The 16,860-nt window shown below is 43.2% G+C and overlaps 2 protein-coding genes across 2 annotated transcripts in view; both read right to left on the bottom strand.

Moving 5' to 3' along the window:
* Nucleotides 1-7,510, bottom strand: part of LOC311116344 (mitogen-activated protein kinase kinase kinase kinase 4-like) — a gene marked incomplete at its 3' end in the record, with an annotated part of 40,408 nt that extends 32,898 nt beyond the window's left edge. Inside the window, exons 1-2 of the mRNA XM_084191436.1 lie at nucleotides 7,090-7,510; nucleotides 6,662-6,727 (exon numbers count right to left, since the gene is read on the bottom strand). Coding sequence (XP_084047562.1) covers nucleotides 6,662-6,727; nucleotides 7,090-7,146 — 123 coding nt within the window. The 5' untranslated portion in view covers nucleotides 7,147-7,510. The remainder of the gene's footprint in view (nucleotides 1-6,661; nucleotides 6,728-7,089) is intronic.
* Nucleotides 7,511-8,224: 714 nt separating this feature from the next.
* Nucleotides 8,225-16,013, bottom strand: LOC311116343 (LON peptidase N-terminal domain and RING finger protein 2-like). Its single transcript, XM_084191435.1, has 10 exons — nucleotides 14,999-16,013; nucleotides 13,552-13,670; nucleotides 13,318-13,440; nucleotides 12,903-13,200; nucleotides 12,611-12,728; nucleotides 12,402-12,516; nucleotides 12,143-12,264; nucleotides 11,836-11,994; nucleotides 10,977-11,289; nucleotides 8,225-10,718 (listed from the first exon to the last, which is right to left on the bottom strand). The coding sequence occupies exons 1-10, from the start codon at nucleotides 15,696-15,698 to the stop codon at nucleotides 10,518-10,520; spliced, it is 2,268 nt and encodes a 755-aa protein (XP_084047561.1). The 5' UTR covers nucleotides 15,699-16,013; the 3' UTR covers nucleotides 8,225-10,517.
* Nucleotides 16,014-16,860: the final 847 nt, after the last annotated feature.

Genomic DNA, 16,860 nt, shown 5'->3' with positions numbered 1-16,860 from the left:
TAATGAATCCTTCAGGTTTTGTTTTTCTCACTATAAAAAAACCCCATCTCAGACGCACCGGAGGGCTCTCCTTCCCGTCTCTCAGTGCCAGCTGGTCTGGAGCCAAAGAAGAGATCAAACTGATCTGAGAATCCCATTATGGAGTCAGTGCAGGAAGAGGATTTTCAGGGGTATAGAAACACCATACAACTTCGACCTACCACTAGGAGGTCATGGCCTGTGTTGTAGTAGGCGAAATGATGGTAAGATGAAAACACTGCAAATCCAACAACTGTATTGAGACGTAGGACTACTAGATGCAGTCGGGATCAACCATACAAAGCTGTGCACTGAGACCAGCATGGACACTGATGACCCTCTCCTTAATGAGACAATGGCCAATTGTTCAGAAGAGGACTGAGTTCCCACAAATACTAGGTCAACGATGTTTAGGGAGATTGTAGTGCTGCAGCAAGCCAATACCTCCAAGCATGTCCTTAGCCTCCCTACTATTTTAATGCTTTTAGTGCGAATGGGACTAGTACCAGGGTTTATCATAAGAAATTAATTAAGAAATGTTGAGAGCCAGAAGGAGGGGCGCGCTGGCAGTAGGATTTGGTATACAACAATGTGATTGGCGGAAATAGCCTAAGCCATTGCATCCACAACTAAAGGATCAGCCATTTTGAAATGTTTAGTGGAACATTATAGCAGCAAGCAGCACAACATTGCCCATTTTGAGAAGGGTCCTCTTGTAAAAATGTTAGTGAGTACCGGTATCTAATAGCTATCATTCCAGTGCAAGGTGAGATTAGGGATGTTAATGGGTAACCGCTGCTGAAACTACATTTGACTGGTCTTGGTTATCGGTTAATTTGCATAATTTAGTGGAATTAAATTTGGCGAGTGTCTATTTTCGTTAGACGTCATGTATCTTATTTATCACATAGCATTCTCCTAGTTTGAGGAGCGGAATAGCCCATCCCCTGTCAGACAGCTCGAGAGCACCTCATAAAGCTGCTAATGGAGTGTAACGTGTGGTTTTATCAGCCCCAGTCCCTGCGCAACAAATAATTATAAATGCAATCGTATGCACATTTTTTGGGCTGGCCACTAGTAAAAAGAGCTACTATTTTATTTCTCAATTATTTTTTTTATTTTTTTTGAAAGACTTCCTCATGCCATTAACCATCATTTCTTTACTGTTCTATTGGTTTTCATTTAAAAAAAATTGTTGTCCAGAAGCCAAAGGCAAAATTCGAGTCATATTAGCAACCCATCCTAGTGGTTGCTATTAGATTCCCCATCTTTCTAAGGGAGTTATCACACTAGTTTTGAGCTATTGTTTGAATCAGTATTTGTTACATTGTATTTTTTTTCCCATTTGGTCTGGTTGGTTTCACATTGCCAAATGTCAAACGAACTAAAATTCCACAACAAAACCACTTGTCCATGCAAGTCATTTGTTTATTGGACAAATATGCTCACGTTAAATCCATTTATGATCATCATGACGCATTACTTGTGTGTCCCAATCTTCATATTACTTTTGCTTGGTATTCCAACAACATGAAGGAGGAAACAGCAAAATTGCCTCTCCAACTGTCTATATTCAGTAGCCTATATCCCAGTATAGCCCCCAGTCTCCCTTAACCTGCATCAGATGCACTCAAATGAGCTGCTACTCACAGAATGTTTTAGAGATGTCAAGTTGTGATGTCAAACAACCAATAATAATAATAATAATAATGCACAACTCTGGTTCTTTTTCTGCGTTTGGTCCGGACCGCGTTCTCACCTCCAGCTAACCACACCACGGTACAAACTGAATCGGACCGAGACCACCCTTTTTGAACAAACCACGGTGCGTTGTTTAGTGCGCTCCATAGTGCGGATAGTGTTCACACGAGTCCAAACGAACTGAACTAAGGGGGTATTCAGAAAAACCGCACCAAACCAATTTGGTGTGAAAGCCCCCTTAGTTTCTAACAGATATTCATCTCTGTCACATATGGATCCGCTCGCATTAGGTTGCTGTTTAGAACTTTTCTCCCGCAAATTGCATTTTAGCAAAAGTTTGAAAATGAAGTTTTATTTAATAGTTGCTTCATTACAGGAATTGCATGTTCAATAATAGGCTATAGCCTTTTGACTGTAAAACGATAGACTTGCTATTGTTGCATGTTTCCATTAAGCTCTTAATGAAAAATGTATGTTCCTTGTATGCATACATAGTAGGCTATTTTCTGTTGTCCACGTTCATTTTACTGTTTGGAAATTTTTTTACGTTTGTTGACCTGTTAATGAGGGTCAGTTAGTCTGCAGCAAAATGTATCTACATTTGCATCCCTAGTGAGCATACAAAATGATGTAACCCTTCCCTTGACTGTCACACCCACATGATGACAGTTAGATAAGACTTCAAAGGTCATTCAGCTGGTAGGCCAAGCCAAGTTAAATCCCTATCTACCGCTGAGCTTAACAGTAAGGTCTAAACCTGGCACTAGCCCCAGACAACAGTCACTGCCACCTTGCCTCTGCTGCTGTGATTGGCTGCTGGCATTTGCATCCAGAAGAGCCACATCATGCAGCACGGGGCATAGAGCGCCTGCAACCCGCTTCTGTCAAAAGCTCCAAATGAAAAGGTCACCCATTCAGTGAGGTACTGTATGTCATCTGGGCTAGCTGAATCATCAAACAGGCTGTGGCGACTGCTTTTGAGACAAACAGTGTCAAGAAAAAATGCCTACAAAGCAAACGGTTTGAAATACGAAAAGAACAAACAAAAGAAAAAGGGGACAGATGTGAGGTAGCCCCAAAAAGTAGTCTGCATTTCAGAAATGTAATTCAATGCAAGAAATTGGCCTGGGCCTTCTGAATAGAAGAAATAGACTGTGCTTGATTGTCTTATTTTGAGAGCTTTGAATGAGTGAAAAACTGCTTTGCAAAGCAGAAAAAGAAAAGCCTCACAGAAAGAGATAGAAAGGAACAGGGCTAGTTGATTATTCAGCATTTGAGACCCGACTGACAAACACATCCTTTCTGTGGGTCTGGTGGCGGGTCCCAAAGAGAGCCAGAGACACTGAGACAGAACCAGCTTTGTAATGAAGCTGCCTGACCATGCAGCCTCTGTCTGGAGCCTAGGACAGCTGCTCTTCCTCTACCAGTCCCAGCTAGCGCCCCTCATTCAGACCACACGCTCACTCGTCTGTCTGGTAGGCTAACTAACCGTGTTACTGCACCACTGACCTAGCATTGGTGTCAGGCAGCTGATGGGAGGTAGGAAAAAAACATACTATATATACACAAAAGTACGTGGACATCCCTTCAAATTTGTGGATTCGGCTATTTCAGCCCCACCTGTTGCTGACAGGTGTATAAAATCGAGAACACAGCCAATACACTTCGACTAACCGGCACATTGACTCGGTACCGGTACCCCCTGTATATAGCCTCGCTATTGTTATTTTACTGCTGCTCTTTAATTATTTGTTACTTTTATTCCTTATTATTTAGATATTTAATGTTTTTTTGGTCTTTTTTTGGTATTCATTCTTAAAATTGCATTGTTGTTTAAGGGCTTGTAAGTAAGCATTTCACTGTAAGGTCCACACCTGTTGTATTCGGCGCCTGTGACATAAAATTTGATTTGATTTTGATTTGATGCAATCTCCATAGACAAACATTGGCAGTAGAATGGCCTTACTGAAGAGCTCAGTGACTTTCAACGTGGCACCGTCATAGGATGCCACCTTTCCAACAAGTCAGTTCGTCAAATTCCTGCCCTGCTAGAGCTGCCTCGGTCAACTGTAAGTGCTGTTATTGTGAAGTAGAAACGTCTAGGAGCAACAACAGCTCAGCCGCAAAGTGGTAGGCCACACAAGCTCACAGAACGGGACCGCCGAGTGCTGAAGTGCGTAAAGATTGTCGGTCCTCGGTTGCAACACTCACTACCGCATTCCAAACTGCCCCTGGAAGCAACGTCAGCACAATAACTGTTAGTCGGGAGCTTCATGAAATAGGTTTCCATGGACGAGCAGCCGCACACAAGCCTAAGATCACCATGCGCATTGCCAAGTGTTGGCTGGAGTGGTGTAAAGCTCGCCTCCATTGGACTCTGGAGCAGTGGAAAGTCGTTCTCTGGAGTGATGAAGCACGCTTCACCATCTGGCAGTCCGACGGACGAATCTGGGTTTGGCGGATGCCAGGAGAACGCTACCTGCCCCAATGCAGTGCCAACTGTAAAGTTTGGTGGAGGAGGAAAACTGTTCTGGGGCTGTTTTTCATGGTTCGGGCTATGCCCCTTAGATCCAGTGAAGGGAAATATTTATGATACAGCATACATTCTAGACAATTATGTGCTTCCAACTTTGTGGCAACAGTTTGGGGAAGGCCCTTCCCTGTTTCAGCATGACAATGTCTCCGTGCACAAAGCGAGGTCCATACAGAAATGGTTGGTCGAGATCGGCGTGGAAGAACTTGACTGGCCTGCAAAGAGCCCTGACATCAACCTCATCGAACACCTTTGTGATGAATTGGAACGCCGACTGCGAGCCAGACTTAAATCGCCCAACATCAGTGCCCGACCTCACTAATGCTCGTGGCTGAATGGAAGCAAGTCCCCACAGCAATGTTCAAACATCTAGTGGAAAGCCTTCCCAGAAGAGTGGAGGCTGTTATAGCAGCAAAGGGGGGACCAACTCCATATTAATGCCCATGATTTTGGAATGAGACGTTCGACGAGCAGGTGTCCACATACTTTTGGTAATGTAGTGTACATAGCTGGGCTACATATTAGCCTAGTTTATAACGTGTAGTGCACAGTACAGTCTCACTAGACGAAGGGGAATAATTGACTGAAACAAACTGCCTTTATTTAGCATTACAATTATGTAGGTTAGAGGTTGGCATACAGTAAACCTCTGACATCCAATGGCTTTGGGACTGTCTGTTGTGAACATGTACAAATAACCAGAGCATGCAGACCTAACTATCTGCAGAATAGCAAATGAGGTCTTTTGAATTTCAGGAGAAAACTACAACCCCCGGTTCTTGTTCTTTATCTTTCAAATCACCCTGTGTAGCTCAGTTGGTAGAGCATGGCGCTTGCAACGCCAGGGTTGTGGGTTCGTTTCCCACGGGGGGCCAGTATGAAAAAAATATGAAAATGTATGCACTCACTAACTGTAAGTCGCTCTGGATAAGAGCGTCTGCTAAATTACTAAAATGTAAATCAGCACAGACAAGTTGGCTTTGCTTGGAATCATTAGACCAAGGATGTCCTCCATTTTGCGGACTAAACAACAGGCACATACACAGCCAGCCTGGCCCGGGGCCCTTTTGCTGGATGTCCATTCTATTCCATGCAGTGTGGTAGAATGGCTCATGCTCTGTCTGACTATAAATAGCAAAAGATAGCATAAGGCCTATATGAGCCTTTGATGTAAACGTTTTAATGCACCAATTCCAATAAACTCTGTAGTCTATTATTTGGTGAAATTTAGAAAGAGCAGTAAAGAGAGAGAGAGATAAATGCCTCAAAGTGAATAATTCTCTCCACATAGGCCCATGAAGCCATCTGTTCATGGTAGGAAGATGCTTGCTACCAAGTTTTCCATTACCAATGGGGTCACATGACCAAAAGAAAACAGCCTTCTCCGTTCCACGGGGTTGGATCAGATGAATGGTTCTGCTTTTACGTTTTAACATCCAGACTACTATTGTTGATTCTACTCAGTCAGGAGTAGCTACCCTGCTCCTGAGAGCTAAGAGAATAGACAGAGCACTGATGCAGCCCCTGTGAACGACCCTGCTTAACAGACTTTCCAGTTGTTGTTTTCAAGCTGCTCTGCTAAAGTGTCGCTAGCCTGACTGTTTGAAAGAAGGGGTCAAATATAGGTCAGGCCTTCCAATGGACAGGAGGGTACAGAGAAAGAGGCAGGTCACCAATAGTGGGTCGGACTCATCCTCAAAGTCCAAGAGAAGGAACCCACCAAATTCTCCAAAAGGTCAATTTCAACTTTAAACAGTCATGATCATTTTCACAGAGAAACATGACACCAAGAAACAGATGGTTGAGAGAGTGAAAAAGCCTGCTGTGTAACACATGATATTTTACTTAACCAAATACTCTATGAAGCAAGGCCTAGTCTGGATCCGCAGTAGTAACCAATTCCCTTTGCCCTTCTCTCCACAGCAGGATGTGATGTAGGAGATGTGCTGCACTTTAAAAACACTCATAGCAACACTGGTCTGCGAACCCAGTTGCCATTTACTTCTAAACCAATCAATAATATTCATGGGAATTATAAGAGAAAATGGTTCCAATTTAGAAACAAATCAACTGAGCGTACAGGCCTGGGTAGAAGAAGAGAAACAGAGGAGCTTGGCCTATGGAGTGGTACATGGATTGATTGCAAGTTAACTTCCATATTTCACCAAATATGTTTTTACAAGCATTAATACCCAGAGGGACATCATCATCATCTTTACCAATCCAACCAGCGATTATTGGCGTGCAATGACAGAAACATCCTGATGAGATGTTGACGTGAATCTATTCCATCACACAGGCATGAAATCTGGATCATTTCGATGATCAATGCCAAAACTGCAACAATGTAGCTATCTTGTATCAAAGAGAAGGCCACAGATGAATAAAATAATATAGCTTGGAACCAACCTTGTATACTTGTCCATAGGTGCCATTTCCGACCACTTCCACCAATTCAAAAATCCCTGCTGGATCCTGAAACGAGTCAAAAAGAGAGATGTTTTACACATCCATAAATTTTTTATGAAAAATGCTTTTTAATAATTGTTGCAAAGATGGGACCTAGATTAACGCAGCTGTTGCGCCCTGATCTCTACAACATGCCAAATGCATTTCGAACAAAGGAAAGCCAGGCAGCACGACAGCTTTCTCTCGATCCGAATAATAATAAATAAATAAGTCTCCCAGCAATGCTAACCTCGAAAATGTATCCATATTTTATTGGGTAAAACTGTTTGCTTTGTTTTATATAACGTTATCTCACGGTATTGGAATAGATTACATCTGGGGGTAGCCTAATCTTGAAATAAAAGACACTGCCCTTGTCCACCGCTCACCCGCAATGAAGCCAGGTCTATTTCGACCAGACTTTTAGCCGGAGAGTCGTTCGCCATCTTTTAAATATAAACCGATCCTTCCTTCGCGTTAATTGTGGAATCTTTGATGTGGTATCATTTGCGGTGCCTCCTTGTAGAAAAATAGCCCTCGAGTATTCCTCTTTGTGGTCCGCTACTGTTGTCGAGGACACCAGGCTACTCCATGTTGAGGTGGCAGCTCGGCCCTTCTCTCGCTCAACTCCCAGTTCTGATCCTCCTCACTCCCTGGCTTGTGAGAACCGCACAAACACAGGAAGCCGGTCGGGAATCACAGAGGAGGGGCAGGGCCTTGATGCAATAACCGGGGAGTGGGTGATTATTCAGTAAAGAAATAGAGATACAAATCTATTTCTCTTCTTCTCTGCCTCATCTAGTCAACGGCCCCTCCAAAATAATACAAACAACTTTTTTCATATAAAACGAAGGATTTCTGTAAAGAATAGATGCGCGAGAAAAGGCGAGGCAGGCCTCTATCTCACGGAATCATGGACATGCGCACGTGAGCCATCGGTGTCAATATTCGTAATCATGGGTGTGGCAAAGGAACAATCGAACGAGCTTAAGCGGAGTGTGCACTGAAACGTCATTATTTGCAAATATGTGCCATAAGTAGAGCTACCGCATTAGGTTACCCTCAATGAGAGGCGTTCATACATTGTCGTTTGAACTCCATGTGCTGTCTCTGTTTAGTTATTAGGAAAAGGTACAGCGGACGGTGTACTCTATTAGGTGAGTCTCGCCCCCTCATCCTAAAGCACTATCCCGGGGTGGTTTTTCAGGGACCTACTGCCTTTGCTCACTTCCCTTTTTTGTCATTACTGATATGTATGCAGCTGATCCTGTCTCAGTCAGTGGGCATCTGGCCAAAGGCCGCCTGATATTAGCCTCATATTCAGACACCTTTCTATGGTTGCCACGTGTTTCATAACATCAGTGCGGTAACGCACACATATAACATGTTCTTTCCGACTATAGATCATGTGATCTGTGTGTATTCTATACAAAATGGCCAGCAACGAGGTTCCTTGTGAAGAAGCTGGCCTTACCCCGTGCACATCAAGAGGTTAAAAAAGAATAACTGGACAGATAGAAATGGTCAGAATTCAATAAATATTTATTCATTTATAAAACAGATGGTTTAAAGAGACCATGCTAAAAGGTTATTAAAACAACCAAAACCTTTCCTGAGGAGCATATAGCATGTCTATCGCCTCAAAGCATTCCCCGTTCAAACAGACCCCCTTTCAAGACACAAACCAATTAAGATCAGGTGTGGCCAATTACTAGGCGTGGCCAACACACCTGAACACACTCAAATTGAAAAGACAATTGACTGTTGAGGATGAAGTTGATGGTAAATGTATACCTATATGGAATGGTTTGAATAATGAAAGTTTTGGGCCCAATTAACACACAAGTAACAAAATCATACATTTAAAAGGTATAAGTTAAGATAAATTGAATAAAATGCCATCTTCACATTCCTGTTACCAAAAATGTGCACCGTTTCAGTCATTATTATGAGCCGTCCTCCCCTCAGCAGGTCTGGGAGAATGATGGCGTGTGTGTTTATCAATTGGGTTTGGTTATGAATCAATTGGGGAGATTCCAGATCATTCCAACATGGTGGTGACGGAGCACGGAGGTGACTCATTGTCTACGGTTCTGACTTCATAGTAACCCAAATGACTCACCTGGCTGCTTCTCCTAGATCTGACTGTGTGTGAAATACGCTAAGTCACAGAAGCTTTTAATGTGGTGCCCACACAGAGTACACCAGTCCTTACAATTTGGGATATGGCATATTTTGTGCCTTTGCCCAGGCCTCTTGACAACCTCTGTTTGTGGGGGAAAGAGACCCACTGTGTGATTTTTGGAATAGACTCATGTAGATAACTATGAAGGTGAGTGTCTATGCATGCCTCACAACAGCACAGTGGAAAGAAACACCACTTGGCCTCATTGTTATTGTACAGCATGTCAAACGCATTCCACAGAGGGCAGAGTATCTGTGGGTTTTCGCTCCACCATTGTACTTAATTAAGGTCACTAATTAGTAAGGAGCTTCCCTCACCTGGTTGTCTAGGTCTTAATTGAAAGGAAAAAACAAAAAACCTGCAGACACTCGGCCCTCCATGGAATGAGTTTGACACCCCTGCTGTACAGCATCCAACGATGATATTTCCCTTAAGGAACTTCAACCTGGGACAAAGATACGGTTTTTAAAACCAACTTCAGCTCCTGTGACCAGTCTGGCTAGACCAGGAGTACACAGCAGTTGCTGGGAAAACACCATGGCGAGGCTGCAAACATTAGTTCTGATGTGCATCTGGGGAATTAATCGAGCTGAAAATCATTGGTTAATTTATCAAGATGGTTGACTAGCTATGAAGCCGAAGTATACACTCTGTGGACTTATAAAGACATGAGTTAGGCTTACTATATTTAATCAAGCTTTGATTAATTGAACTCAACTAAAAATAGGCTGTTGAATCACAGGGGTGTTGTCCTACTGTCCATTGTTTTTGTGATGGAAAGGAAAGGGGTGGATCTGTCCTCCACAAAAAACACCTGTTCAAATAAATGTAAGGCTGTCTGCGTTGATCCTCTTTGTTCACACTTTTACTGCCACCCTGTGGATGTTCTGTGCTACTGCAATGTCTTGTGCTGCTATTTTTCACTTGCTTGCATTAAGCGCTCCCTCCTGACATGATTACCAATATACAGTAGAACATATTTTTCCAGTAAGGGATGGGGTGCATTATTCTATTCATTATGTCCCATAGAAAAATGCTACATTTCTGTACATGAAAATTGGCTTTACATGACAAATAGTAGAAAAAAACATTGCAAAAATAAGTTAAGGCCTCATTTGTACACAGGCCAATAATAAGACAAGAGGACAATAATAACCTAATGTACCACACACAAACATGACAAAACTGGACTTAATGGAATTGACCCAAATATATGTGCGCAAACCTGACACATTTATGTGTTTTGGTTGGGTAGGACTAGTCCATCGATCCTTTTTTAAAGACTCAAGTAGAACCCATTCCTGAGATTATGAACAACACTGGTAAATCATTCCCAATGTTGAAACTCTTTATCTGAGGCTAGCGCTTCTGAGGAAAATTTAGTATCGTTTCCCTTCTTCTCCAGGGCCCAGTTTTCCAAAAGTTATCTATCTAGATTTAGTCTATCGGATAGGATTAAATGCATAGAAATATAATGAATAGAACAGACAAATCATTGACTACAACGGGGACTCCCGTTCTATTAATTATATTTGTATGCATTTAATCCTAACCGATAGGTGAAATCCAGATAGATAACTTTTGACAAACTGGGCCCAGATGATTCTAAACTGATCACCTCTAGGGAGGCCACTACAGTGATGATGATGCTGCTGCTGATGAAGATGGTCGCCGTGGTGGCGGGTGTTTGCGTGTGACGAGGCTGAGCACGCGGCGGGTGGTGCTGAGGCGCTCTCGGAGGGTGGTCATGGCCAGGATGCTTAGCTGGGCTCTCTTCTCCAGGGGCAGTACGGCCAGAAGCCACCAACACCATGCAGGACCACTGGCACTCCCCTGAGAACACAGAGGCAGAGCATGGTAGGGTTAGAGAAGAGAACAGGACACAGAGAATTATTCCATATTACAGCTAAAAAAGTGTCCATTGCCAATATTCCACAGTTTATTAGTTTAATCAGATCTTAGATTAACAGATATGGGGATTTAGATTTATCTGGGTGGTTCTAAAGGGTCTGAGTTTCCTGAGCAGGCAACGAAACCAGGATAAACTCTGAAGCCTAGTTCTACTGTACGTATCTGCTGACTGTTTCTTACCTGCATGTCAGGGTCTTTTTCGGGCAGCTGTCCAAAGTGGCTGACGATCTGGTTCTTCATGTTGTCTTTGAGGGAGGTAAACCAGGCGCTGGCCTGCTCGTACACAGAGTCATGGAGCTTCTGCAGCTCGGCCAGCTCCTCTCCATCCACCTTCTGGTCCTCCAGGTGCTCTATCTTGGCTGTGTTGTAGCCGTCACGGTGGCCGTGGCTCAGCACTCTGAAGCGGGACACTCCGACCGTGTCGACCACCGAGCACCCGTCTGGTTGGAACTTCATGTCTTTCACCTCCAACATGCAGCCGTAGTCTGCAAAGCTGTGGCCAGGGAAACGCAGGGAATACAGATGTAGGATCTTATTTTGAGCCAGTTTGCTACAGCAGAAAAATAATTCTGCAGCAACAGGAAATGTGAATTATTATGTGGATTATAATTAATGGACATTGTTGTAGGGGTTGATCAATTTTTTCGTCAAAATTACAAACTTTAGAAGCCTCTTTAAAACTCAAATACACTATAAGTTTGCATTTCCTGCCGTGCAGGGAAATTCTCCGCAACAAAAGAAAGATCAAATTAAGTTCCTACATCTGTATTAGCTATTTGCTCACGTGAATCTGCTGGAGTGAAAGTGTGAGCGATAGGCTAGTGTAGTGGAGGTAGCTCACAGAGCTACGCCTGTGTGGATGAGTAACTAAGCCGGAAACCTGTTAGCACCCAGATAAAATGTCTAGGGTAGGCTTTAGTTCAGTGGCCTAACATGGTCTTGAATTGAGTCGCAAACACAGGTTTGCTACCCTTTTGGTTAAACTAGTGTCAAAGTGTTTTGATGGCTGTGTGGGCACAGGTGTAAAACCTCCACTCACCCTTTGATGTCGTCAGCGATGCACATTCCAAACTGCTTGGTTCCCGTCTCCATGCAGCGTCGGATCATCAGCCTATAACACGGCTCGAAGACTTGCAGGGGGCAGGGGATTGTGGGGAATGCCATGGTGCAGATGAAGATGGGCACTTCCTGGGTCAAGCTGCAGAGAGAATAAAATGTGGGTTAAACCACTAAATATGATATTCTGCCCACCTAATATTGTATCATAATGATGGATTCAAAAAAATGGTCAGCCATTTTGTTTTGAGAAGGGGTTAGGGGCTGAAACATAATGAGGCCTGACTTACTTTGACAGCTCTGCCATCTCTTCCTGGTGCACCTTGCTCCTCTCAATCAGCTCCTCAGACAGGTAGCGCTGCAGTATCTCCTCCATCAGCAGGGTCTTATGGTACCCTCTAGTGGCCATGTACTGCAATTACAACAACAGGTTCAATTAGATAACAAGGGGAATCTGGGTCATAACTCATTTTTACCTCATGTTGTCTTTCAGTAATTGGTGTTCATTTCCAATAGTAGTGAAGGCAGGTCTGTGTGGTGACTATTTACCTCTGTAATGTTCTCTTTACACAGGGGGCATTTGGGGTTGTGGTCCAGACAGCGCTCAAGACAATTCATGCAGAAGGTGTGTCCACAGGGGGTGGTGACTGGCTCGTAGAACAGCCTGGAGAAAACACAAGGGGGGTTTTAATAACTACATAGGGACAACTGGACCTACAGACAGGGTGTGTGTGTATGTGTGTGTGTGTTTGACTTACCTCATACAAACAGAGCACTCCATGTCAGCGCTATCCAGGAGCTGAGGGGGCACCTCTCTCCTCCCACTGCAACAAGCTGCAGGCATCTGGGATGAGCTTGCCTCATCTGAACACAAGACTCAAAGAAAGAAATGTACATTTTATTGTTGCTGAGGTTTCTATACATTTATAATGATTGCATTCAAGCAACAATAAGATACTTTGCAAGGTTTTTGTTCACTAGTATTACTTTAAAAATCTACTTTTTGGCAACAATAAATAATTGCCAATTGGAATGGGAGGGGTTGGGTACCTTTTCTGGGCAGCTTGTTGGGCGGTGCAGAGCCTTGGGGCTCGCCTGAGAACTTCCTCTTCAGGCCAGGGGAGAAAGGCAAGGCAGCCAGGACAGACGCCAGGGTCTTGGAGTCCTCACATGAGGACTTGGTCTCTGCCGTAGCGGTTTGGTTCCATCTACGAGGGGTGGAATGGAGGGAGCTGAGGAGAAGGGAGGCTGGTTTGAGGTGGGAAGCGAGACCTGTTTGGTGGGGGCGGAGTGATGACGTGGGGAGACCGTCCGTCTTGAACACGGAAAAAAACATCTCACTCAGCATCTACAGGGGGAAAGAGATAAGACAGTGACTGGCAGTCATCGCAGTCAATCAGGCACACAAGTGGTTGAGTATCTGGTTCGGTGAACTAACTAATTAAACACAGTGGTTGTAGCTTAACTTTTGCGTTTCCAGCTTGACTGAGGTCCAGTTTGGCTTCAGAGCCAGACAGTAGAAGTATTCTTGCAGGGCCTCTTCATTATAACCTGCTTTGTTCAGAGCCAGGGCCTTCACGTAGTGAGCCTGAGAGCACAAACACACAAAACCCAAGTACCACAGTATCGTTCAGGTTATTTACACAAAAACATTTGGGTAAATGTGTTAATATCAGGAAACAGTTGCGTGTTTTCTTACCTTGGGAGAGAGGGGCGTCAGTCGGCACATGGTGTCTCCATCCTGTATGGCCTGTCTGAAGTTGTTCATCTCCATGTGTAGCTCTGCGCGTCGGCCCAGCAGCCTACACATAGAGGGGGCTGTGAGGAGAGATGATGCAAACATTAGTTAAGAGTCAGATTCAGCTTAAGTTATTCACATATCTCCAACACCCTCCATTGCTCGTGTCCATTGTGTTAATGCCTTAAACCCAGTATAAAACCATGCTGTATGGGTTTGAAGACAGTTAATTATTAGTATGTAATTTAGAAGTCATTACTTAACAGCTATAACTGTATTAATAACCCTTTTACAACCCCCCTGAAAGGGTAATGTGTTACCTAAATATTCAACCCACATGCAGTTACACAAATGATGACAAGCTGTATGTAGGGCAGAATGTTATTTCATAAGATCCAGGTCATATGTAACTAGTTCTGGGCTCGGTCAGGCCATGAGTTGAAGCAATTCCACCATTCCTGCCCTCTTTCAGTCCACAGAACTTTGAATACCTCTATCCTATTACCTTTCGCCCTGAGGACTACATTACTGATGGGTCAAGATTAGAGAAGGAGTGTCATTTCCAGACGCCCTGTCATTAAATGTTTTGTGTGAGTCAAGACAAAAATGTCTGCCTGTGTCTAACACCACAAAGTATTTGTCAATGCAATGCCTGACCTATTTGGAAAGCCTACCCTAGCTACCTATCCATGAAATAAAGGTAGAAGCTAGCTTTCTGCCTACTCTGATCCCTAGACTAGAGTTCCCTCGAAGTCCACAGGCATACACAACTCATGCCTTACACAACTCATGCCTTAGCTGAACTTGTCATCATGGTGTGATGATGCCAATGTATCCCAACCTATATCTGGTATAGTTTGTGTTATGAACGTGGCACGGGTGGTAAAGCACTTATCCCATAACCACTGGTTCCCTCACCCAATCGCTACATTGGTGGCAGTGATGGGATAATCCCTGCAGACTGGGGCTGTTCCCCTTCAATCGGTGATGTTGATAACATGGCTTTGACCTTATGGGTTGACATAACCTATTACAAGCATATGCACTTCACAGAAGTGGGTTACAGGCTTTTATTTCAATTTGCACAAAAAGATCATGAGAAAAGAGTGATGATGTAATGTTAAAGGGGAACTCTTCAGTTGCTACATTCATTTTGACTTAAAATGTATGTTATGTACCCATTGATTCTTAAAGAATATATCTTAAATGTCTCATGAGCTTAGTTCAACTGTTGTACTCTTATCAGAACCCAAAATGTAAGCTTGTTTTACTGCAATGTTAGTTCTGTCTATGAATTTGAGTGGTTACATTACTCCAGCCCCATCCCTAAACTTTTTACGAAAACAGTGTCGCTGAATACGCTTTGTCTCCACTGCGGATTGTCCCTTTAAATACGTTGTTATTTTACCTTTTTCAATAGCTTTGTTGTATTTTTCAAGAGCGTTGATAAAGCCCCGTTCGTTCCGCATTCTATCCCCTTCAAGCCAGCATCGTCTTGCTTCACTCTCTGCGCAAAACCATTTACCCAACAGGCACCTGAGTACTACATTCACTCTAAAACCGATTGGTTTTAATTCTCTATTTGTTTTGTTCAGTTTGTAACGACAGATTTCACATTCTTTGATCCCGTCATCCTCAATGCATGGTTTGCAGAATGTATGGCCGCATTCCAAAGTTGTTGGCTCGATTAACAAGCACTTGCAAAGCCGACATGAGAACAGTTCCAACGAATGCTCATCCTCGGAAACCCCATTGTAGTCTGTGCATTCTTTTAGGCATTCTTTTACCCGCAAAGTGTGCGCAATACAGTCAACGAGAGACCCTAGTTCGTTTGGTCGTAACCTGTCCAAGTTGGCGGCGTTGCAGTATGAATCCAGAGCCTCCGCCATCCGCCCAGCCCTGCTGAGCGCGTCCGCTTTCAGGAGGCAGAGGCTCCGGTCCGGGTGTCGGATATCCGCCAGCTGGGAGCTGTAGATCTCAGCAAGGAGGTTGAAGTCCCCAGCACCGAAGGCTTCCCGTGTAACTGCAAGCATTTCTGGACTCAAGCCCGTAGCAGCAGTATTGTCGTGTATAAAATAATCCAAGTGGTTTTCCAAAAGAACATCCATATCAGTGAAGTCTATAACGTCTATGTAAAAAAATAAATAATGTTATTCAAATAAAATAAATGAATTGATCAATAGAGACAGACCGAGAATTCACTTTGTCCAATAACTGGTTGTTTTTATGTAACCTGCTACACTGAAAGTTTGTATAACCTCCTGAATTAGGCAACGCGCGATTGGCTAGCCATTCTCAATGCATATTCGACTTAAAATTAATCAACAACGCCTAATAAATAAAATAAGACCCATTAGTTCCAAACGTATCGGCAAAGGTAGACGGTCACCTCTTTCTGTCAACCTAATTTTACTGCGACCTAGGTGACTGCGCTGAATTTGGTAATGGCATGTGACTTAAAGGGAGCACGCCCATTGGTGTGTTATGTTTTTTTTGGTGGTGTTATATGGTTCGTTTTATAATGGACCAGAGGTTGTGTAAGTGAACATTTCTGATGAATGGAAAAGGTCAGTTTCTTGGAGATGATGAAATGGATACTTATAACTAAGATAAAGTTATTTATTTCTAGAGCCGAGGAGTATAATGCAAAGGTTCTATATTTGTCCACAGTAGCTTACAAAGCCTCATAAAAATAAAAATAAATGATGTAAGCATATTGTTTTTACATAAGTATGTGAAACAAGAAAGTGGGTCACTGAATGATTATAAACTAAACATAATGGTTATTTATTATCAGATGTCATTATTGGTAGGCTAATGACTGTTTGTTACTGTGTGTGCCAAAGCTTAACTCAAAGGGTAATCTATGTTAGAACCCCAGTGTCTAGATACTGGAGGCTGTTATGTTTTATTTTTAAAACTTTTACTCATACTGGTTATTCAAAAAAAAAAAATAGATCAATTTAAGATAAGGATTACTTTACATGGTCCATTTACTACATGAGCAACAGATTTTTTCGTTGCATATCCCATTCTCCCCGGTAGACATGCATACTTTTTTGCACTAACTGATAACTGATATATAACCCACAAACACTGATATCCCAACACACACACGCCTCACACCCATTCACACTCACCACACATGCTGCTGCTACTGTCTATTATCTATCCTGTTGCCTAGTCACTTTACCCCTACCTATATGTACATAGCTACCTAAATTACCTCATACCGCTGCACATCGACTCGGTACTGGTACTGGTACTTCC

This window comes from Coregonus lavaretus (assembly GCF_964263955.1).
Source record: "Coregonus lavaretus genome assembly, contig: HAP1_SCAFFOLD_3480, whole genome shotgun sequence".
NCBI lineage: Eukaryota > Metazoa > Chordata > Actinopteri > Salmoniformes > Salmonidae > Coregonus > Coregonus lavaretus.
This window is presented reverse-complemented; position numbering and strand designations above follow the sequence as displayed.